General features: G+C 41.1%; 1 protein-coding gene across 2 annotated transcripts in view; it reads right to left on the reverse strand.

Moving 5' to 3' along the window:
• Positions 1-25,613, reverse strand: part of LOC105386951 (cyclic nucleotide-gated cation channel beta-1) — a 40,367-nt gene that overhangs the window by 6,226 nt on the left and 8,528 nt on the right. The window contains exons 1-8 of one of the 2 annotated variants that reach the window (XM_048628141.1): positions 24,529-24,692; positions 19,803-19,894; positions 14,758-14,832; positions 13,056-13,202; positions 9,235-9,374; positions 7,966-8,225; positions 7,356-7,505; positions 6,863-7,168 (exon numbers count right to left, since the gene is read on the reverse strand). In XM_048628141.1, the coding sequence (XP_048484098.1) occupies positions 6,863-7,168; positions 7,356-7,505; positions 7,966-8,225; positions 9,235-9,374; positions 13,056-13,202; positions 14,758-14,832; positions 19,803-19,894; positions 24,529-24,555 (1,197 nt within the window). In that variant the 5' untranslated portion in view covers positions 24,556-24,692. Of the gene's footprint in view, positions 1-6,862; positions 7,169-7,355; positions 7,506-7,965; positions 8,226-9,234; positions 9,375-13,055; positions 13,203-14,757; positions 14,833-19,802; positions 19,895-24,528; positions 24,693-25,613 lie in introns of those variants that run through there. The other variant, XM_048628132.1, reaches the window with a different exon arrangement.

Below are 25,613 nucleotides of genomic sequence, written 5' to 3' on the forward strand. Positions count from 1 at the left end.
AAGCCTGCTTAGCTCCTAGACAGCACTATGTACTTATAGAGAATAACACTCGCACACTCCACACACATTTTCTAACACACACACACAAACACAACATACTAACACACCAAAGACACGCAACTACACACAATAAGAACGAACAGTACAAACTCAGGCTAAACCTACAAAAAAGTATCATCACTTTTTTACATAACTTAATCGCACTTCTAATAAATCCGATGGCTATCACAGTATATTTGCCTCCTCATTCACGCTTGACTCCAGCTGATGTGTATGACATCAGAGCAGTCTACACATACCTAAATTGTGCTATATATTATGGCAATGACTAACTTACACTCATGTGTAGAAGTAGATTCCCTCCTGTCAATAGAATGTCATGCACTCAATGCTGCAGAAGCGTGCAATGAAATCACTGCCTTCAAAAATTCAAATAATTTCTCCGTATTAGCTTTTAATATCAGAAGCTTAAACAAAAACTTGGATAGTTTTCTCACGACTTTACATCGCACGGGCCTCTCATTCGATGTTCTAGTTCTAACTGAATGCTGGCTAAAAGGTGACGAAGTTAGAACCATCCCAGGTTACGTGGCGTACCACACAACAAAGTTTACCAACAAAGCTGGAGGTGTAGTAGTCTATGTTAAACAAAAATATAACGTAGTAGTGTATGAACCAAACATCGAGGAAACCCAGGGCTTGGTGGTATGTTTTCCTAACTCCATAGCACTAGTTGCTATCTATCGTTCCCCCTCTTTTGATCCACACAAATTCATTTCATCTTTACAACAAGTAATAACTCCCCTAACCAACAACAAAAGTGTCGTACTATTAGGCGATGTTAATATTAACATCCTTGTAGACACGTTGCCTAGTCTCGAATACCAGTGTCTTATGGCTGAGATGGGATTTTTATCAGCTATTAACAAACCTACTCCTACTACTTCCACCTCCAAGAAGATGTCCATGGCATCAAGCAAGCGGTCCATTGAGGCGAGGAAGAAACAGCTGGAGCTGGAAGCAGCAGAAGCGATCGCCAATATCAATAAAAAGCTGATCGAAAAGAAACTGGAAGCGGACATCGCCGCACTAGAAGACTGTTCTAAAAATAGTGCCGCGTCATACTCATCAGTGAACGTGTCACAAAAGGTGGAACAGTGGTTAGAACATAGCCATCACGACGCTAACGATCCGCCGCGGCCATCAACCATACCGCCGCCGCCCGGTGAACCACGCCACGACGCGGCCGCCCTACCCTCAACCGTGCGCGATATCGCGCAGTCACCGCCGCCACCGCCGCCGCCGCCAGCGCAGCCGCCCTCGGACATGCAGCAGCTGGTCCAGGCCATGAAGGACATCGCCGTCGCCGCAGCTACGAGTACTCCGCACTCCCAGATGCTGAGCCGTCTGTCCACGCCGAGAGATCTACCTACCTTCGCCGGCGATCCACTGGAATGGCTGAACTTCGTGCAGGCCTATGAAGAATCTACAGAGGTCTGTCATTTCACCCCCAAGGAAAACATGTGGAGGCTGAGGAAGTGTCTCCGTGGTCCTGCTCGGGACTCCGTCACGGCGCTGCTGGTGACGGCCGCCGCGCCCGAGACGGTGATGGGCGCCCTGCAGCTGCAGTATGGAAACCCTGACGTCATCCTGCCCAGGATCATACAGGATCTAAATCGGCTACACGCAGTAAGTGACGATTATCAAAAATACATTATTAGCTTCTCAGTTAAAGTTCAGAACTATGTTGCAGCTGTGCTAGCATTAGGCCGTGACGAATATTTGCAGGGTATGAGCATTGCATCTGTTATCCTATCAAAGTTACCACCTGTATTAATTTCTAAGTGGAGTGACTACGGATATTCACGAATAAACGAAGGTACGAAATCTAGATTACAAATATTGTCTGATTTTTTGAGTGAGGAAGCACTAAAAATAACTAAAACAGCTGTTACTTTGACCGTACCTAAGTTTCGTAAACATAATGATCATAATTACTCTCAGTCTGTATTATTGCAAAGTGTTACTAATGATAAATGTCGTTATTGTCGTACATCTAAACATGACTTGCCAGAATGTAAAAGGTTTAAAAAGGCTTTGCGCAAAGATAGGTGGAGTTACATTGAACGTAATGGTTTATGTTATAAATGTTTAATTTCGCGGCACAGTAAGGAACAATGCTCCGCACCTGTTTGTGATATAGATAACTGCGGACAGTCGCACCATAAGTTGCTACATTATAACATGAATAACTCATCTCAAAATAGTGTAAACATTTCACAACTTTCACCCTCTGAGCCCTTAGTGTCTGAGCCTATTGTAGAAACTGTTACAAATGTTAACGTAATGTCTAAAGTATTGCTAAAGGTTGTGTCTGTAAGTATTAATGGTCCAAATGGTATTATTAACAATGTTATTGCTTTGTTAGATGACGGTTCTACCGTTACAATGATAAGCGCAGGGCTAGCTAATAAGTTGGGCTTACAGGGACACAAACAAACAATGCGCGTGTGTGGTGCGTGGAACGACACAGAAATGGTATGCGATAGTCAGATAGTTCAGTTGGATTTATGTAATAATAATGGGGACTTGTTTACCATCAAGGCGCGTAGTGTAAATAAAATAAATTTACCTGTACAAAATACATTGTCTGTTGAAACCTCTAAATATTTACACTTAGCTAAAATAAAAGATCAATTAATTAAAGGGATACTTAAACCGGAATTACTGATAGGACAGGATAATTATCATCTTTTGCAACCTATGCAGGTCATTAAGGGTAAGGTTAATGAACCGTATGCTACACTCACACCGCTGGGGTGGTGCCTTCACGGCTGCGTGCCACACTCACCCGCCGGGGCCGCCTGCCACTCCTCACTGCTCGTCTGCTGCCGGGAACCGGAGGAAGAGTCGGAGTGCCAGCGCATCCTGCGTGACATGCACGACGAGGTGCGACGCTCCTTCACCATCGAGTCCATGGGTGTCTCGCAGAAACCGCGGCAAAACTCGCTGGACGTTCAAGCCGTGGACCGTCGGGACCGGAATTCTGTGTTGCTGAATGGAAGATGGTACGTCGGCTTACCGTGGAAAACAGCTGATGTTAACCTGCCTAACTCGAAACCTAACGCTATGAAACGTCTGGAGAACGTGGAGAAGAAGATGAAGGCCAACGAAGGTTTTTCCCTCAGGTACAGGGAACGGGTGCAACACCTACTGGACAATGACTTCGCCGAGGAGCTGACGTGTACACGTACTTCGCCAAGAATTTGGTACCTACCTCACTTCGGGGTCGACAACCCGAATAAGAAAAAACTGAGATTAGTATTCGTATTAGTATTCGGCGTCGTCGCCGCCGCTAAAACTGATGGATTTTGTCTCAATGACTATCTACTAACGGGTCCTGACCTACTTATGTCGCTGTATGGAATTATGTTACGCTTCAGGGAAAAAAGAATAGCCGTGACAGGAGACATAAAGGACATGTTTCTTAGGATTAAAATTAATCCTGAGGATCAAGATGCATTGAGATTTCTATGGCGCGACCAACCGGAAGAACCTGTGAAAACCTACGTGATGACGTCACTAATATTTGGCGCCAGCTGTTCACCATTCATCGCACAGTATGTGAAGAATAAAAATGCACTAAGGTACGAGTCTACGATGCCGGCCGCCGTCCACGCGATATGTAAACAACACTACGCAGATGACTATATAGATAGTATAGACGACGAAAATATCGCTATACAGCTTGTGAAGGATATTGTTTACATTCACAGTCAGGGTGGTTTCGAGATAAGAAATTGGACAAGCAACTGCTCAGCTGTTTTGGATGGGTTGCCTCAAGAATCTCTGGGCAATACAGATGTTAATTTGAATATGGACCAACATAATCAAGGTGAACGAACTCTTGGCCTTATCTGGTATCCGAAGAATGACTGCCTTAGCTTCGACGTCTCGCTGAAGAAAATTCCTGAAAATATAAGGGACGGTTCTAAGAAACCCACGAAAAGGGAAATGCTGCGGGTTATAATGTCCATCTTCGATATACTGGGGTTTCTTTCACCATTTACGATAAAAGGAAAGATTATGTTACAATGTACCTGGAAAAATGGATTACAATGGGATGACGTCATCACTGATAGCATTAATGAAAAATGGTCTGAATGGATAACTTTATTACAGCGCGTGGGCTCATTAAGCGTGCCCCGTTATTATCAAATTCCAATGGGTGCGAGCGAGAAAGAAGATGTACTGAATGTACTGAATAACATCGGGCCGGTCTCGCCTAGCAACAGCAGTGACGCGCCGCCTCCAACTGGCTATACAAACTTACAGCTACATATATTTTGCGATGCGTCGACTCAAGCTATGTGTGCTGTGGCTTACTGGCGCTGGGAAACTAATGTTATTCGAACAGCATTCGTATCGAGTAAATGCAGGGTTGCTCCTGTGAAACACATGTCGGTGCCGCGATTGGAGCTACAGGCAGCACTTCTAGGAGCTCGGCTGGCTGATAACATTGAAAGGGAACACACAATTAGGCCTATCAAAAGGATATTTTGGAGCGACTCCAGTACTGTTCTACACTGGATAAAAAATGATGCCAGAAATTATAAATCATTTATTGCGCATCGGCTAGGGGAGATTGATGAACTCACGCACACCAGCGAATGGCGATATGTACCTACGAGTGTGAATGTCGCCGATGTTGCTACTCGGGAAACTTGCGAGTTTTCGGTGTTCGAGAACGAGTGGTTTCATGGCCCGGCGTTCCTCCTCGAAGATGAGTCATCATGGCCGCGGGGATTACTTACTCCTCAAGTGAACGAGTTGGACCTGGAATGCGTAACGATTGTACAAACGAACCCGTTGGACACACGATTCGTTCCTGACCCGCTGAAATTTTCATCATGGTTGCGGCTACTCAGATCTACGAGTGTTATGATATCATTTATTGATATAAAAATTAAGAAACTTACCGGTGCCATTAACGGAGATATGATGATAAGAGCTGAAAGGTTATTAATTAAATATGCGCAGATGCAGAGCTTCCCCGATGACCTGAAGGACCTGAAAAAGAAAAACACATTAAGTAAATCAAGTAAATTACTTACCTTGTCACCTTACCTGGACGACTTCGGAATCCTGCGTGTTGGAAGTCGCATCGAAGCTGCGCGCGACGTGCCCGCAGACATGAAGCACCCCGTCATCCTCGATGGCCACCATCACATCACTCGCCTTATAGTCAAGCACTTACACATCCGTGCTGCTCATGGGAATCATGAAACTGTCGTCAACGAGCTGAAACAAAAATACTGGGTGCTGAAAATTCGACCAACTGTGAAGCGAGTAGCCATGGAATGTATGGTCTGCAGAATAAGAAAGGCTGAACCTAGACCACCTAGAATGGGCGACTTACCGGAAGCACGCATGGCCCACCATCAACGCCCCTTCACCTTCAGTGGGCTTGACCTGTTCGGCCCAATGGAAGTCACTGTGGGAAGAAGGAGGGAAAAAAGATACGGCGTCCTCTTCACGTGTCTGACTGTGCGAGCCATACACATAGAACTGGTGGCTACACTGACCACAGACTCCTTAATAATGGCGCTACGCAGACAAGCCTGTCGTCGTGGGTGGGCACAGCAGCTGTTCTCAGACAACGGAACTAATCTACGCGGCGCAGACACTGAACTGAGGAAATCAATACAGGACTTGGATCAACAAGTTTTAAAGTCAGCTGCTATCAACTACGGAACCACTTGGACATTTATTCCACCTACAAGCCCACACTGGGGTGGGGCGTGGGAGAGACTTATTCGTTCAGTCAAGGCGTCACTAAAGATAATCCTGAGGGAACGCGCCCCTAGAGAAGAAGTCCTACTCACTCTGATGGCCGAAGTGGAACAAATTGTCAACAGTCGTCCGCTGACGCATGTCAGTGTTGAGCCTGGATCGAGCGAAGCGATCACACCTAATCATTTTCTGCTGGGGTCATCGTCGAACCTACCTGTCCTCGGAGAATTCTGTGAATCAGACCTGTACCTGCGAAAACAATGGAGGATTTCGCAACGGCTGGCAGATATGTACTGGTCTCGCTGGGTAAAAGAATTTCTGCCGGAACTGATACCTAGAAGAAAATGGACGGATGAAGTACCACCTATAAAAGTTGGTGATCTGGTGGTGATAGTGGACGGGAACGCCCCGAGGAACATGTGGCTGCGAGGCGTCGTGGAGGCGGTGCTGCCGGGCAAGGACGAGCGAGTGAGGGTGGTGGACGTGCGCACCCGCGCCGGGCTGGTGAGGCGCCCCGCGACCCGCGTCGCAACTATACCTGTAGGTTAGGAGTGCTGCCTCTGCACTAGGGTGGGGAATGTTAGCGACGCGTTACAATATATACCTACCAACCAGTCACCCCACACACACACACGCATTGTTTAGTTGTAGTCAAATAAATTACTTAAATACCTAGTTAATTAAACCTAAGTAGAATCGTTAGGTACTGTTTCATATAAATATGGATGTCTTACCTACTTACTGATACCTACTGTATGCATTTTGTATGTATATTTAACCGTGCATTATTTTAATAAACATACGTTTTTTCATAAGGCGTGCGACCGGTAACCGGTACGTCACAAGGGTCCCGCGCGGTGCGGGGGGATGGCACCGAGTCTATATAAGGCCCAATTTCTAATCACACATGTGCTCACTTACATAGCGGCCACTGGACGCACGCCTTCGTCAACCTTAAATAGTTGTTTTTACTCCATCCTGCAAGTTAGAACCCCTACAAAGCATATACGTCAATAATCAGTGAAGTAGGTTCTACTCTACCTTTTGTTGTTGGTTAAAAGTCACTCACCCTTGCCCTAGTAGCAGTGGCAATGATATACCGAATCTGTCCAATCAGCAGAGCGAACACAAACACTCCCATCAGCCAAGCGAAGGTCATAAACAGGTATTCTGGAACATTCTCCGGCTTCGGATTCTTGCCAATAGATGTCGCGGTTTTGGTTGCGAAGTAGAAGCAACGGATGTAAGCATTCCCTTGGTCATCGTAAACCCATCCGTTTGATCCGAGACCTTCGTAAACGCTCATAGCGTAGTACGCACAAGCGTTGAGGTGGATTAGGTAGAAGATGTAGAAGAGAGTTTTGCCGATTCGAACCTGTAAAATAGAGAGCAATGTTTTAGGTTGGTACTCTCCAGTAGAAGTATAATCATATTTTTAGGACATAATATAAAGTCTCTACGTATTTACAACAAACGGTAGTGAAGCATCGACTGGACCTAAACAAAAACGAGATTTGAGGTACCTACCTACCTACATTGTTTGTAGTATACATACAACTTACCACATAAGGTGAAGACAGGACGCGGTCCATGGCCTGGTGGAACTCCCAGAAGGTCTGCAGCTTCAGCACCCGCGGCAGGCGCAGGATCACCATCTCAGTGCCGAATACCAGGTAGAAGAAGTCCAGGGGCAGGAGCGAGATTATGTCGAACTGTGAGTAGGGGAAATAATATATAAGTACTGTTAGCAAATCTACTTTATTCTCTAGAATTTCACAAAGCCTAAATCTCCCTGTTCTTCAGGGCGGTACGTGCTAGCGGAGCGGTGTACGAGTCAATAAATGAAATTTCATAAAACTTCCGCTCTTGCAATTTTATTGGACGATTATTGCCTCGCACACCGCACCGCCAGCCCGCTCCTCTCTGGTGGACAGGCAGCGTTTATTTATTTATTTTTATTTAAACTCTTTATTGCATACACATAGAAACATACAAAGTAGGTACAGATCATTACAGGTTGACAGTCTATGTACACAAAGGCGGACTTATAGCCTTAACGCTATTTCTTCCTGAGATATAAGAGTCAGTTGACCTTCAGTTCAATCATAATGTACTTGCATAGAACATAAACATAAACATTCATAAATGTAGGTGTCATAAACTCTTGCATACCTTGTACTGCAGTTTCTTCCGATAGTTCTTCCTGGTCTCCGCAGGGTCGTCCACCCAGAACCCCTCGTACAGAAACATGAGCCTTGGCTTCACCAGCGCCACGTCCAGTAAATACACCAGGTCACAGGTGTAGTCCGCCATCATCCATAGGGGCGTATTCTCAGGCGTCTGGTATGGGAATGTTGCCCTTAAAGCGATGCACCAAGCGTTGTAGCTGTAGCAGAATGTGACCAGCATCAGCCAGGATATGTAGCCGCGACCTGGGACAGGAGGTTTAATTTATAATACGTATAGGTACCTACTTATGCTTAAGAAAATAGGTTGCTTATTTTGTCGCTTTCATGAGTAGGGAATCAATGTTTATGAAATTTATTCATTGTCATCGTCTTCCGCCCTGACAGAGGAATATATATCCAGCATTTTGAAGAAACTGGCTGATGAATCATCAGTGGTGATGATGTGAATTTTTTTTTTGATGTGGTTCAATTTATTTCGGTTTCAATATTGACCAAACTGGAGTAGTACCAAAGCAATATTGATTTCCTGTCAGGGTTACGTAGAAGGTGGGTCACAATAAACAATTATGATTAATTGATATCTTGGCGGCGCTTATGGGCACCCCGTGGCTTTATTGCATTAGGGCGAATTTTGACCAATTGTCTTTTGTTTACCTATTATGAACAGTGCAGTGGTTACAATACAATTTATTTTATTTAGTTTAAAATAAGTTTAACTTCCCTACTTTCTGCTCCTGAACCTCCTGCAGGTTGACTGGTAGAGAATGCTCTTAGCATTAAGTCCACCTGATTGTACATCTACTTTTGTAAAATAAAATAAATAAATAAAAAGTTTTATTGGCTGAAATATTTTCTTCATATGTACAGTGGCCTGCGCCTAAAAGTATACAGGCGGAGTTTTTAAAATAGCGATCCCTGATGATGAAGGGACCAGCTACTTCTGTTATAAATCAGGGGACGTGTTGTGTGTGATGTGTATAGCAGTGGTGGTTATGTGGATGTGCTTGAGCAGCATGTGAGCTTGAGATCGCTATTTTAAAAACTCCGCCTGTATACTTTTAGGCGCAGGCCACCATACCTACATACTAGACGAACCAGTACGACCAAAATAGATAGATAGGTACAAAGATGTAGTATTTATCCCTTAATAAGGCTGTAGCAATATAAATTTCACTTAGAACTTTGACCCTATTTGCAAATGACATGGCTACCAATGAAAATATGAGGTACCCATTATATTATTATGTCAAACCTTGAGGGTCGATGGTGATGTAGGGGTCACATATAGAGGGCAGGGTGAACCCGAGGCGCTTCTTGGCGCGTGACGGGGACGTGGGCACGGGGCTCTGCGGGGAGTCTACCACGATCTTCGGCTTGTCATCTTCAGGGGGGCTGGAAGATGATGGAAATTGAAGAGTTTAATTATGGGGAGCTGGAAATAGATGGAGGTTAGACTAAGCGGTAGTTATTGAGAATCGGCTTGGCGACTTACTTGAAAGTTAACCGCTTGCGTGTTTACTAGGTACACAAATAATATACCTAAACGTAATCACGCACAATGGGTTGCGTACAATGGGATATTATTTTGAAATTGGGCCAGCATGTGTTCTTAAGAGTCACCAGTACGGTACCTACGAGTCAACAGTACGCTGAATGATCAAAACAAAAACTGTAAATATTCATTTTTAACCATTGATAATAATCTCTAACTTGTTTAGAGGTGTTTAAGGTATTTTTGTGGTATAGGGTATAGGTGAATAGGTCCTCACGTCTTAGTTTTATTGTAAAGCAATTAAAAGTAAGTAAGTATATGATAGAGAATGGGGGGCTTGTCGCTCACGTCCGTAGGGGGGGCTTGTCGCTCACGTCCGTAGGTACAAACCCTAGTTACCCTACACGTGCCCCCTGGGTGGTGCTAACGAGTGACAACGCCGAATGTCGGGCGGCGGTAAATCGACCCGACCTCCTCTCCTAGCAGAGGCGGCGATCTCCCGCCGTAAAAAAGGAGAATCACCAACACGCCTGCCAAGCGCGGTGATTATGGCAAATACACCTCCTAATGATGGAAAAAACAAAGCCCCGGCCCCCAGTCCCCGGCAGCCCCGCTATCCCGGACTCCGGTAGCGGTCACGGTAACGGCGGGGCAGGGGGTGCGAAGAATCTCCGGCAGAGAGTCGGCTACCAGCCCAACCGACCCTTGCACCTGGCAACATATAACGCACGGACACTGAGGGAAGACGTGAAGATAGAGGAGCTGGAAGAGGAAATCAGCAAGTTAAAATGGGACATTATAGGGTTATCCGAAGTCCGACGAGAGGGAGAGGATACGGAAATTCTCCAGTCCGGAAACTTGCTGTACCACCGGGAGGGCGACCAACTGTCCCAAGGGGGTGTCGGGTTCATCGTCAACAAGTCCCTCGTCAACAACATCGTTGAAATCGGAAGTGTGTCGACACGGGTTGCGTACCTCATCCTGAGAATATCTAAACGATACTCAATGAAGGTCATACAGGTTTACGCACCCACATCTAAGCACACCGATGATGAGGTCGAACTTGCGTATGAAGACGTATCGTCTGCCCTGCGTAAGTTCACTACTCATTTCACGGTGGTGATGGGAGACTTTAACGCGAAACTCGGAAAACAAGAAGGCGGCGAGACGAAAGTGGGGTCACATGGATTTGGAGTCAGGAACCATCGTGGGCAAATGCTGGCTGACTTCTTGGAGAAGGAGGGCCTCTATATGATGAACTCCTTCTACAAGAAGAAGCCACAAAGGAAGTGGACGTGGATTAGCCCCGATGGGAAGACTAAAAACGAGATCGACTTCATATTGACGGATAAGAAGCACATATTCAATGATGTCTCAGTGATCAGTAGGGTTAAGACCGGCAGCGATCACCGACTCGTAAGAGGCACTTTGAATATAAACTGCAAAATAGAACGCTCCCGTCTAATGAAGTCCACGCTCCGTCCTACTCCTGCTCAAATCCAGGATCCCGAAAGCTTTCAGTCTGAGCTTTGCGACCGCCTGATATGTTTAGAGAATTGCGTTACAGTTGACGATTTAAATAATAGGTTTGTAGAAACTGTCCGAGAGGTAGGATCGAAATATTTTTCGTCCCGAACCAACCGAGGACCTCAAAAACTCTCAGATGGGACTCTGAGTCTCATAAGAGAACGGAGAGAAATGAGGTTGCAGTCTTCAGTTGATATGGTCGAATACAGACGTCTAAACAGACAGATCGCCAAAGCAAGACGTTGCGATATGAGACGCTACAATTGCAAGCGCATTCAAGACGCAATAGAGCAAAACAAGGGCTCCAAAGTCTTTGCTAGAGATCGATCTGTTCGGCAGACTCTGTTGACCCAACTGAAGACCGACACTGGCAACACCGTTTCATCAGTGCCCGAAATTCTGGGAGAAATTGAGAGATTCTACGGACAGTTATACACCACAACACAAAACCCTATTACCAGCGGTGCTCACGACAGCCGAGCGCCACTCACCCGACACTATACCGAAGATATTCCGGACGTCAGTCTAGACGAGATTAGTATAGCTCTCAAACAGCTAAAAAACAACAAAGCTCCGGGAGATGATGGAATAACGACAGAACTTCTGAAAGCCGGCGGTAGACCGATTTTAATAGCACTTCGGAGGCTGTTTAATTCCGTCATACTCGAAGGCACAAGCCCGGAGGCATGGAGCAGAAGTGTAGTGACTTTGTTCTTCAAGAAAGGCAACAAAGCCCTATTGAAGAATTATAGACCCATTGCACTTCTGAGCCATGTGTACAAGCTGTTTTCGAGAGTTATTACGAATCGTCTCGAGCAAAGACTCGACGACTTCCAGCCACCCGAACAAGCCGGGTTCCGAAAAGGCTATAGTACCATAGATCACATACACACGCTTCGGCAGGTTATACAGAAGACCGAGGAGTATAATCTACCTTTATGTCTAGCGTTTGTGGACTATGAGAAAGCCTTTGATTCTATTGAGCTCTGGGCGATGCTTCAATCCCTTCAGCGGTGCCATATAGACTATCGCTATATCGAGGTGTTGAGATGTATGTACAATGCTGCCACAATGTCAGTTCGATTACACGAACATAGCACAAAACCGATCCAGTTGCAAAGGGGCGTGAGACAGGGAGATGTTATTTCTCCTTTCTTAAGATGTTTTTAAGCTTGTAGAGTGGAAAAGACTGGGCATTAACGTCAATGGCGAATATATCTCTCATCTACGATTTGCTGATGACATAGTTATTATGGCGGAAACGCTGGAGGAGTTAGGCGAAATGCTCACAGACCTCAATGATGCCTCTAAACAAGTTGGGCTGAAAATGAACATGGACAAGACAAAGGTCATGTCGAACGAACATGTTTCATCATCGCCCGTAACTGTAGGAGGTGTCACCATCGAAGTTGTTGATCAGTATCCCTACCTAGGACAAGTGATCCGATTAGGTAAATCCAACTTCGATAAAGAGGTAGCTCGTAGAATCCAACTCGGATGGGCAGCGTTCGGGAAATTACGACACATCTTCACTGAAAACATACCTCAGTGTCTGAAAACAAAAGTTTTCAATCAGTGCGTGTTGCCAGTGATGACTTACGGAGCCGAGACGTGGTGCTTCACCAAAGGGCTTATCCACAAGCTCAGAGTTGCTCAGCGTGCTATGGAAAGGGCTATGTTAGGCGTGTCCCTGCGAGATAGGATTCGTAATGAAGAAATCCGCAGGAGAACTAAAGTTACCGACATAGCCAAAAGGATTAGCACGCTGAAGTGGCAATGGGCTGGCCACGTAGCCCGCAGAGCCGACGACCGATGGAGTAGAAAGGTTCTGGAGTGGAGACCCCGTGTCGGCAAACGGCGTGTCGGTCGCCCCCCAACCCGTTGGTCTGATGATCTGCGGAAGGTAGCGGGAAGCCGCTGGATGCAGATGGCGGGTGACCGTTTGGGGTGGCGATCGTTAGGAGAGGCCTATGTCCAACAGTGGACTACGGAAGGCTGAGAGAGAGAGAGAGAGAGAAGTATATGATATGCATCCGCTTTAAGCAAGAACTTACTCATTGAAGAGTTTCTTCTTGATCTTCAGCAGCTCCGCAAGCGGGGTCATCTCGATGGGGGCCTCCTCGATGTCGGCCTCGGTGGGACGGAACTGCACCCCCGGCTTGGGCACGACGATTCGCGTCTTTTCGAACTTAATTTCCGCTCTGTAAATTATAGTTATTAATTATTTAGTTTACTATATGAAACGTGATTTTGGTAAGGATGGATGGATGTTTGTTACACTTAACGGCTGGTCATTTTTACTAGGAATTCCCACGTGAAACCTGGTGAGGTGAAGGTCGTGGTAAAGCTAGCTTCCCAAGTAACATTTCATTCGAGCTTAGGTTGTAAGAAATGCCTTTAGGTTTTATAAGGGTTGTGAAAAGGTTAATGCTTTGCTATCTGGTCATATTGAGTACTTGAGAATGATTACTAAGTCCTAAAACTAATTGTTTATTAATACAACCTTGTAGCTGCTGATAAGAGTTTATATTAACGTTATTTTAACATGTATTTCAGGAGTAAGTATATAGTTCTAGGATCTTATAGTTGTCGTAGACTCCTGATTTACCTCTAGAAAAGCTAGCATTAATTCTAAAGTGAGTGCTTAAGGTTAAATTTTTAACCTTGATACAACCATAAAGTTATGGAATATTAAAATTACTTATAAGTATTTTTTAAAACCTATCTTAAACCTTTAGGTTGATAAGAGTTGTCTAGGCAAACAAATTAGGACTACTTGGTGAAAAACAAAAGCATTAAGCACTGGCTATGAGCTAAAGGCATGATTTAAGTCCTACAAGAATATTTTAAAGCTTTAGAGGCATCCTCAAAATATGTTTAATGCTTTTTAGTAATTTCCTAACGGCCGCCATATTTTTTCACTGAAATAAAAAAAAACTTACCAAAAAGCTACATTTTAATTAATAAGGGAAAATTCAGTAACGTTTCCTATACTATTCCAAATATATGTTTTTTTATATATACAGTACTTTTATTTCTAATATAAATTTACACCAAACATAAAATTTTATCTATTTTTTTTAATTATAATATCTTCAAATTTATCATTTACAAAAGGCCCGTCACTTATACAGAACTATTATCCGAAAGTATCACAATAAAGTGCTAGTCGCACAAGGTTTTCATATTTCCTGACTTCAGCTTAACTACTTACTATATTTTGTATTAATACAACACTTACAAGTTAGCCATTTTGAGTCTTGGAAAGTGTCAGGTAATGGCGCCATTTATTATAATTATTATGAAATCTTACACAGAAACATTTTAAGACCCGAGAGTCCTGGGAAGGCATTACAAATATCCATCAAATATGTTTCAAGTTATAGAAGAGTTACATCCAGAACTAATTTAGAACTTAAAAGCTGTCTTCCAAGGTTATGTTAACGTTAAATTAAGGTTGTGAAGGTTTTATTTAGGTTCTGTGTAAGTTGTTCAAAAGGTTCTGGGTTTGAGCTATAGGTTTTGCTGTAGCTCTCAGAAAGGTTCTAAAACGTGGGCCCTTTTTGCACTCAGGAGGTTAATATAAGGTTAATATAAGGTTATCGAGCCTTCTAAGTCTCACGAGTTGATTTCCATACAAAGGTTCTAGAACCTTTTCAAAACCTTTTTAAAACCAAAAATGTTACTTGGGTTAATCAACAAATCTCTACAAGTGAAGTAAAGTGGAAAATTTCATGAAAGTGTGATTATGCTTACTGAAGAGGTCGTGGACCGGACTCGCACACTTGCGTTTCTTCATTCTTCTCCGCTTGCTCATCATTTCGTTTTATTCTGAAACATAGACTAGCCTTTTTTTCGGAGACGTTAACTTCCAGCGGACAGACGTGTTTTAAGTCACTAAACTCAAAGTTTTAAATTATTTATTTTTAAATCAATCTACTAAATTCAGTGATCACAGAAATATCGGTGGCTCTCTTACTATCTTGTGGACATTCCCATTTGAGGACGGCGCCATATTGGTTTCTGTATTGCTTCGTCTCTCTCCTTGCTGTGAGTACCTACTTCGTTACTCTATGAAGAAAGCGAAAAATTAAAAACAGTTGGCTGATGTGGATTTGAACTCGGGTCTCCTGATTGAGGTGCGGGCGTCTTAGCCGTTGAGCCATTTCGACAAGTGAGCGCCGTGGCGAAATAAGCCTACTTAACCTAATAAGGACACTACACGTATAACACGTAGTGAGTCACTGAACCATTAACAACTCAACAACTCGTCAAATACTTAATTATGTTCACCTGTGCTCGCTGCAATAATAGCTGCAATGATGGGGCTAGATGCAGTAACTGTAAGCAATTTCTGGATTTTCCTTGCTCTGGAGTTACAGAGGTCGGATATAGGAAACTAGGTGATAGACAGAAGTCTTGGCGCTGTACTGCCTGCAAAACGTCTGGGAATTCACCGGATATTCCTTCTCCGAAACCTAAGTCACCCGTTACATATGAATCACTTATGGAAGAGATTAAAAAAATATCCGCAATGGTTGCACCGATACCGCAGTTGGTTCTAGATATGAAGCAAGTAAAGGTGGACATAGCTGAATTGAAAACTTCCGTCGACTTTGCCCACGATTCAGTAAAAAATCTTGAATTAAAATCCAACGCAATTGATCGCCGTGTATCTGAGACGGAGAAAGCGGTAGAGCTGATAACATCTCTACAAACGAAAGTATCAAAACTTCAAAGAGAGATTGATGAGAAGGAGCAATGGTCTCGCTCAAATAATATGGAGTTAAAAGGCATCCCCTACACTAAAACGGAAAACCTGTTCGAGCTTCTTCTAAAACTAGCCAATATATGCGATTTCCAATTAAAGAAGGAGGACATAAACTTTGTTACCCGTATTCGCTCTCGCAGCAGCAACACCGGCCCGAAATCCATAGTGGCTTGCCTCACGAACCGGTACTTGAAGGAAAACTTCGTCGCGGCCGCGAGAAGTCACCGTGGAATCTCTGCCTCGGACTTGGGATTCGCTAATTGCGCCGATAAGGTGTTTGTTAACGACCATCTCACGGAGAATAACAAATTACTCCTGAACAAGACAAAACTGCTAGCTAGGGAGAAAAATTTTCAATTCGTTTGGGTAAAAAACTGCGCAATCCATGTTCGAAAAAATCCTACATCTCCTATCTTGTTCATCAAAACCGAGACAGATTTAGCCAAAATTTTGTAATTGTATCATTTTTAGGTATATTGTATTTTTTGTACCGTATTTTAATTGTGAGAAACTTTGTACTAATCATAACCAGCTTTTATTGGCTTCATGTTGCTGTGGTGTGCGCCAGTCCTAGAGTTTTCAATTTTTATCCCACAATTATACAGCCGCTTTTCTACTAGCCCTGCCTGTTGCTTGCATATTTTACATATTTTACCCATTAATTTAATCTTACCTTCTCAACTTTAATGCTCTCTAACTCACTAAACTTGTACTTTCAAAACGTAAGGGGTCTTAGGACAAAGACGGATGCATTCTATAGAAATGTACTTATGCACTCCTATGATGTTATTGCAATCTGTGAGAGTTGGCTACCAGAAAATATTCCAGATAGTGAACTGTTTGATGAACGTTATCTTGTCTTTCGACGTGATAGAGATTATGCAAAAACCGGTCAAACATTGGGCGGAGGAGTGATGATGGCGGTTCGTCGTGAGCTTGCTGTTGCACCTAGACCAGAGTGGCATACCTCTGCCAAGGACATCTGGTTGACGATCTCATTCCGGTCAAAACACTCTGAGGTAACTAAAATTAATATATGCACAGTTTATATAATTGATGACACCATGGGAGCAACAGCAAGTGCTCAGCTAACGACTTTCACCAACAACCTTTATGACATTACTACTCAGAACTCGGATGACAATTTTATAATATTGGGTGACTTCAATCAAAGCAATATCGGTTGGTCTATAAATCATGAGTGTCTTGATCTGCAGCCGTCTAACCTATGTGGTGACAGTCAACGTAATTTTGTGGACACACTAAATGCTTGCCTTTTATCACAATATAACCACGTTCCGAATACCAACAACCGAATACTAGATTTAATTATTTCTGACCTACCATTGGATATTTCACATTGCGATGACCCATTGACTAAAGAAGATTCACACCACCCCTCACTAATAATTTCTGCGCCCTACTCTCTACCCAAGATGGCCGAGGTTAAACCTAGACTTAAGTTCTTTTATAATAGTGCTGACTGGGACTCTATAAATTTTGAATTAAATGAAATCGATTGGAATACTGAGATTGTTTCTAGATCCCTAGAAGATGCAGTAAACTTTTTCTATCAGTCAATTTACAATATACGCCTCAAATTTGTACCCTCCAAGGCAATCTCCCCATCAAAATTTCCTCCCTGGTATAGTAAGCCTCTTATTAAAATTTTAAAAGAAAAGTCTAAGTTTTTTAGAAAATATCGAGTTTATGGTAACTTGAGTGACTTACTCACATATACGCTGCTAAAGGAACGTGCAACGAAGTTGGAAACTGAGTGCTATACAGCTTATGTAGCGCGAGCAGAAGAGGCTATATCAATTAACCCTAAGGCCTTCTGGACTTATGTTAAGTCCAAGAATAAGGGGTCATCTTTACCTTCAGCTATGTCTTACAATGGGATAACTGTAGAGTCCACAGATAAAATATGTAGTCTCTTTTCCGACTACTTTAATTCCACTTTTCTCCCTCCAACTAATGCTATTTTTAATAACCACGGCTGTGACTTTTCCTCAGTAAACTCAAGAGATACCCTAAGCTCCATCGAGGTCTCTGAATTGAAACTTCTCAAGCTATTAAAGACTCTCGATATATCAGTCTCGGCTGGACCTGACGATATTCCTCCTTCTTTCGTTTCCAACTGTGCATCAAGCTTAGTTTTACCATTAACTTTACTCTTTAGACGGTCTCTGAGTGAAGGAACAGTTCCTAGTCTATGGAAAATGGCTTTTATTACACCGATTCATAAGAAAGGAAGCAAGTCCAATGTTGAAAATTATAGGCCCATTTCCAAATTATGCGTTATTGCAAAGGTCTTCGAGAAACTAGTGTATGACCAGGTTTACTCCTCTCTAAAATCCTCTTTTTCCACTCATCAGCACGGTTTTCTGCGTGGTAGATCCACAGTATCAAATTTACTTTTATTTAACGAGTTTTTGACGAGGAATATGGATGGAGGTGGTCAAGTGGATTGTATTTATACTGACTACAGTAAGGCTTTCGATAGAATAGACCACTCTTTACTTTTGTGCAAGTTACATAGGTTGGGAATTCATGGCGACCTTTTTCGTTGGTTATCATCTTACGTTACCCGACGTTCTCAGGCTGTTGCTGTAAACGGGTTTTTATCTCCGTTTACTGAAATATCCTCAGGAGTTCCCCAGGGGTCCCTTCTCGGGCCTCTCCTCTTTGTAATCTTCATTAATGACATAACATCTTGCTTTCAGCACTCTCAGCTTTTCCTTTTTGCTGATGATATGAAGATTGCAAAGAGGATCTGTAGCGCAGACGACCAAACTGACTTGCAGTCTGATCTATGTAGATTAGATAGTTATTGCTTGGCCAACAAATTGGATCTTAATGTTTCCAAGTGCTATCTGATCACATTTACTCGCAAAATCCACCCTCTTCAGTTTGGTTACTCGCTGAAAAACACCGATTTAATAAGGGTCAATCAGGTAAGAGATCTGGGAGTTGTTCATGATGAAAAACTCTTATTTGATCATCACATTGATCAACTTATATCGAAGGCAAATAAATCGATGGGGTTCCTAATTAGAATATCTAGGAATTTCACTAAAATCAAAACTATAAAAATAATTTACTGTGCATACGTTCGGAGCATACTCGAGTATGCCTCACAAGTGTGGAATCCTAGGTATCATGAATACATTGACAGGGTCGAAAAAATACAAAAAAGATTTTTACGATACTTGTCCTACAGGACCGGTATAGCTGATCCCAGCTATGATGATCGCTGCAAGCGTCATCACCTACTTCCATTATCCAACCGCCGTCAAATAGCTGATATCATATTCTTTTTAAAAATTATTCACGGCTTAGTAGACAGCCCTGAGTTGCTTTCCTTAATTAAATTTTTCACTCCATCCAAGCAAATTCGTCAGCCGTCTTTGTTCTATGTCCCCCTTGTATCAAGTAACTACAGGCAGAACTCTTTCTTCTGGCGTGTACCTAATCTTTTAAATAATATATTGCGTGACCACAGTGACTTAGACATTTTTATCAATAGCATAGCATCTATTTCCAATGAGCTGGTTTCTGACTACTTTGGTTCTCATAAACCTAGTTAGTTTAATTTAGTTTGATTTCTTTGTAAGTCTTTGTTTTTTGTTTTATAATTTAACTCCCTCTATTTGTTATAAAGTTATGTGTATTTTTTAGATTAAGTCTAATTATAGCTTTAGTTAACTCTCTCTATACTACCTAACTAATCTACCTAGAGGTGGAAACTTGTGAAACATAAGCTACCCTGACATTGTTATCTACAAAATAAATTAGTTAAGTTTTCCTAATATAGTAAAATAAATAAAATAAATAAAAATAAAATAAATTAAAGCTATGACTTACTTCATACAACTGAAACTATACTTAGGTACTTGATACAATTTTATTTTAATTTTAACTACATAGGCAGTATACATTTTCCAGATAGGGCTATTTTTTCGTTACGCGCTTACGAGTTCAATATCAACAAGCATAAAGAGTATTATTAAAGAGGTAAAGTACTCACGCGGTCCTCGGCGGTGGAGTGATGTCGGGGCTGCACCACGAGCCGTAGGGCTTCGGTGCCGACGCCGGCGCCGCGGCCGGGTGCACTGTGTGCTGGAAATGTAACATAGGATGTTGCAAAAGTGATACAGTAAACCGTAGACCGTTCTACGGCTTTGGAAAAATCTTAATAGGTATAAGTACATAATTATTTTTAAGCACTTCATAATAGGGAATATGCAAGTGATTCAAATAAAGGTCAAATATTATTTTTAATAAACTTTTTTATTTCAGAATTAGGCCTCCATCAATATTTTTGATTATAATTCATTTTTCAGCAAGTAATTAATTCTTGAAAAGTAGAAAAAAAACTGTGATAAGTTCAAACATTAGACGTCACGAATTTTCATACGGCGGAAGTGACGTAACGTAACGCTAGTGTATTTCAATCTCAGAATAATCTATGCCCATAGAACTGAGCATAGGCGCGACTAGCGAGTCATTATTCTAAGCCGTGAAACAAGAGTGTGACGTCACAGTTAGCACGCCATCATGACGGGTGTTTACAGTGATCATGTCGGTTGCTAATTTTTAACTTTATTTAAAATACCTTAAATAACTTCTTTTGGGTTGAATTTATTTTTCACTATATTAAAGCGATGTAAAACTATTGAATAAGAATATAAAAAAAATATAGGTATGCATATTCCCTATAATCATCAGCAGCACTACCTCAATCACTGTTGGGAGTAAAGTACGCAACCTACGCCACCAATGTTTACCTACCTAGCCTAGTTTATGCCTAGCAACTTTTTGTTCTTGCACTTCTATTTTTAGTGAGCTGATAAAAATCATTCATACTTATATCCTCCATTAAATATCACATAACGGTTTGTTATAAATGGTTATACGAGCTCTATAGCTGTATGTTTATGTCGCATTTCATTGAGGCAGTAAACGATGTCCACTCCTATAGATTGGCAAGTTGCTTGGCGACCCTCCTTGCGGGGTGACAGACGCGGAGGGGACGAGGTACCCAAGACGACAGCGGGTAGCGGGAGGGTAGCGGTGGAGGGGAACGCGTGCACTGCATGTCATTGTTACGGCAGTATCGGCCGCGCAGCCGAGGCGGCCACATGTCTTATATAGTCTGTCATAATTTGAGTGCGACCCACATGAGATCATTGATCCTGAGACCATTAGTCTTAGGATGAGTGTTGAGGCCTTTTTAATATTATCATTATATTATTATTAGGTATCTATAATTCGTCAACAAAATAACGTTAAAAACAACAAATCGTATAATGTCTCAATATAGGGGCTTCTTGTAGAACAGCGTACCGGATCAGTCATGCTACGCGGCTAAAGGTTGGTACTGCGCAGTCAGATACGAAAAAGTAAACAACAAAGACGAAGAGTCCATATGACAGTGCGTCAGTTGTCAGTTCTTGTAACTAGGAAAGCAACCAAAATTTATGTGATTTAATGAAAGTAATTAATGAGCAAAACACAGAGAAAAATTACAAAATTGATGAAATTTTGAAAGAAAATGGTCATATCGTGCTTCGCCTACCCCCATACCACCTGGAATTAAATCCTGTTGAACTTGTGTGGCGGTACGTGAAGGGCGAGCTCGCAAGAACGTCGATTGACTCTAACTTATATAAAGAGATAAAAGACTTTGAGTTGCTTTTCTCTGATTATTCGCCTGAAAAGTGGAGAAATTGTGACGACCATGTCATAGAAAATTAAGACGAATATTATAAATCTGATAGAGCATTTGACGATGTTTTGGACAGGTATGTTATTGTTTATTTATAATTTAATGTAAATTAAACATAAAATATTATAGGTGTACACTGAACTAATATGACTGGCGTACTCTAGTACATTATACTTCAAAGTAGGTATAATGTTTTTTGGTTTTTGTCTTAGATTTATAATTGAAGTTAATGAAAACGATGATGAAGATGAAGATGACGACGACGATGAACAAGTTCAAACAGAGAGTGAACATGAAAGTGACATGGAAATTGATTTATAAAATAAAACACTTTTACATAAATAAATTCAAATTGGTAGATATTCTGAAGGTAAACATCCAAATTTTAATGCTGTCAAACTATAAATTTTAAGCTAAATATGACATTTACGGGAACACTCATAGAATAAAATTTTACTTATGTCAGAAATAGTTACAAGCTATCGCGAGATTAATCCGGGCACACTTTTCTACGTGTGTAGCATGTCGTGCTACCTCGCCCCCGCCACTTCTTTCACCCCGCAAGGAGGGTCGCCAAGTAACTTGCCACATTATAACGATGAGTGATAGCGAATTACGTCTTCCATAACGTAGCTTTTAGTATTTTTGACGTCAGTAAACAGTGTGTAGGGCGAAAACTTTAAGTAAACAGTGTGAAGAAAAAAAACGGTTAAAGATGTATGAGGTACTTTGATAACGAAAACAACAAAAAATATAGGAAATAGAACGATACAAAACAAATAGTAACATAAAAGATTGCTATTCAAACGTAAAAAGGCACCAGCTTAAATGTCTGTACTAAGGCCACACGGTTTTCAGCTTTCAGCTGTCCCTTTGAAGGCCCTCAACATATGATTCATGTGCTAGCAGGTACCATGCCATCATAGACTGACGTTCAGTTAGTTACTTATACATATTTTCAGACTTACAAAATCACTCTACTATTCTTTTTTGATACCGAAATAAACACCAACCGCACCGTACTTACTAATGTACTGAACAGTAATATGTAGGTATTATATAAGTACGTATAGTGTAGGCATTTCAAGCCTGCTCGAGCCCACTGCTACTGTACAAACAAGGGCCAAGTGGTTGTTAATGTGTTTTTTAACAATGTATGAAGGACTGTAGAATATTACTTGGCGTTCATGGCAGTTTCAAAGTCAAAACTGTAAAAACGGCCAATCTAATTATGTATTAGGTACATTGTTAAGTAGGTATACTTACTTAAGTATATTGCCAAAGGTCTCTAGTAACTTATATTTAAGTTCTTGCATACACAGGTCGTGTATGGCAAATGATTGGGGAACAGCCAAAAAATCCTATGAAGTACATACTGCCTACTTACCGAAACTCTTTCTATTCTGATAGTATCCTACAGCATAAATGAATTTGATAAGGATCTGAATGGCTGAAGTCATAGGAAGCCTAGAAAGAATTAATCAAAACAATGTTTGGCTCAATCAATAAAGTGATGGCAACAGAATCAATCCGCATTGAATCATTGATATGCGTTTTGCGACACCGCTCGCCGCTAGTGATTCGAAAGCACTTAGCTGGCGCCTTATTATGTTAAACGTACTACTAAGCCTAAGTATGTAGGCACATACTTATTTATAGTTTTTTTTGTTATGTATTACCCAATATAAATTGTATTTAAGTTAAATCCTACAATAACTAAAATGCTGGTTCGATATTGTCTAAGATTTAAAAAAATCGACTAAATCTCCGTGTCCAAAACTACATGGACACAAATTTAGCTACTTATGATTTACACACAGTCATCCTATGTCTAACCACCTAAAAAAGTCAAAGCTCTAAAAATAAACAGTACCAACCAAAAAACCTAACAAATTTTCCTAGACGTGGGAATGAAAAGATAAAATGTGTCAAGGTTGAAATTGGAATAGCATTTCTTTTGTCATCCAGAATAAGTGTACACCTGAAGTAAGATGTAGAGGGTATTCAAATCACGACCGTGTCGTCAACCGCTCGTCACAGTGTGGAGGTTAAATGGCGTGTGCTATGGCGACTGCGACCTTGCCTCTACCTGGGGATAGTGCTGTTAGATCTATCTATAGTTTTCCTTTAGTGAATTTAAATGTTAGTTGTTATCTTTTTATAATTTTTCTGTTGCAGCAATGGTAATAATTAAATAATATGTTTTATTATAATTATAATTAATTATAATACATACGGTACTGACCAGAAATCGTAAAGCGGTTAAATTCAGAAAGATGTTCATCCTAAAAAGAGCCATAATAGTTTCCTATAAGACTTTTCACTTCGGTCCTTACGGAACGGAACGACAGTAGTCCAACAGTAGGTATTAGGTAAATACCTAGTAAAATATTGAGGTTCTTAAAAAAAGAAAATGTCATTGTTGTATTGGGCTCATAGTTGAAATTACTTATACCTATTTAATTTCATAAAAGAATGACTGGCTCATGTTACTGTCCCAAAACAATGTTTGCCTACGCTGTTAGACAGTGGACATTGGACACACATTAGACAGATTACCAACAAAAAGGTGTGGCAAATTAAGGTAAAAGTTACCACATATCTATTATAATAAAATATAAACAGATAGTAATTAGGCACCTACTGTTACTATTTGCTGCCGATCAAGTATACCTATCACACAGAACAAAGTATAATGCAATAAGTACTTACATATTAATATTATTATGCAGGTACGTAACGACTTATTAATAAAAAAAACGGAAGTTTTAAATGAATTAAATAATCCATAATGAATAAAACTTACAGTACCTATCTACATCTTTCCATACGATACGAACCTATGTAAGTACAAATATAAAAGTTTTCACGCAGGTATTAGTAGTTAGTAAGTAATTAATTATATCTTAATTTCATAGATTCATAGATTTACTTAATTGAATACAATCAAGGATCAGTAAAAAGTTCTTGAAATTTTCAGAAATTATAAAGTTACTTATATTTAAACTTTATTATAAGAGCTTACCACATCGGCTTTTATTTCCATCATCATCGTACACTCAACTCATTCACACTATCCAAAATATAAAATATCTCATTATCAATCAATTAAAGTAAAACAAAAGTGAAACAAAAGCTAGATGACTTGTGATGGCGAACTGGCAATGGCGGCAAAACTATTTTTTTCCGTCGGAAAAAGGCGGGAATTTTCCTGTCGCGCGTTTGACGTCGCGATGGCCGGCGAACTGACTGGCTGATAATGATAACAAGAAAGGAAAAAGTGGCGGGTTTGGCCTTAAGAATAAGTTTGAATATTAAATTTGGCGCCATAAATGAGTAAGTATTTGCAAAACCAAAATATTAAAGATTATTTACCGATGTCACGAAATAAATTTAGGGTCACGTTTACCAAACGCTTTAAACGTATATTTAAAATTGTATTTAAATCAAATTTTAAATAAATTTTGTTTGTTGCTTCAGATTAGTTTTTCACTGCACTAACTTAAAAAAAGATAGTAATGCTTAGGTTTAGGCAAAATTAAATAATTTCTTACCTTTTGCCTAATTATTTTTAAAGTCGTTTTTTTTCACATATTAAGTACTAGCTGTTCCCGCGCGCTTCGCTTCGCCTTAAAAAGTTTTCCCGTGGGAATTCCGGGATAAAAAGTAGCCTATGTTCTTTCCCAGGGTCTAGACCGTATGTGTACGAAATTTCATTCAAATCCGTTCAGTAGTTTTGGATTAGTTAGGATTAGGATATCTCACAATCAAGAAGCGCCTAATGATACCTACCTTTATAAAATAAATTATATATGATGTACTTAAGTAATAGTTTTTAAGTTTTGAGGCAACATACATATTTAATGATCCGATCACATAATCCTAATTTTTGCTATTCTCTAATTGAGTACTTAGATATAAAGTAAAAGTAAAATAAAACAACATCTTGCAGTGTAGTTGGACTATTCACTGGATGCATAGAACAACGCAGACAAGGTCGTACCCTGGATGAGTCCTAGGAGGGTTACTCTATATGACGAAAACCTAAGTTTTGGAACGCTGTTGTCGTTTTTCGTCGTTATACATAGAGTAACCCCTAGCTCCCACAAC

This window comes from Plutella xylostella, chromosome 4, assembly GCF_932276165.1.
Source record: "Plutella xylostella chromosome 4, ilPluXylo3.1, whole genome shotgun sequence".
Lineage (NCBI taxonomy): Eukaryota > Metazoa > Arthropoda > Insecta > Lepidoptera > Plutellidae > Plutella > Plutella xylostella.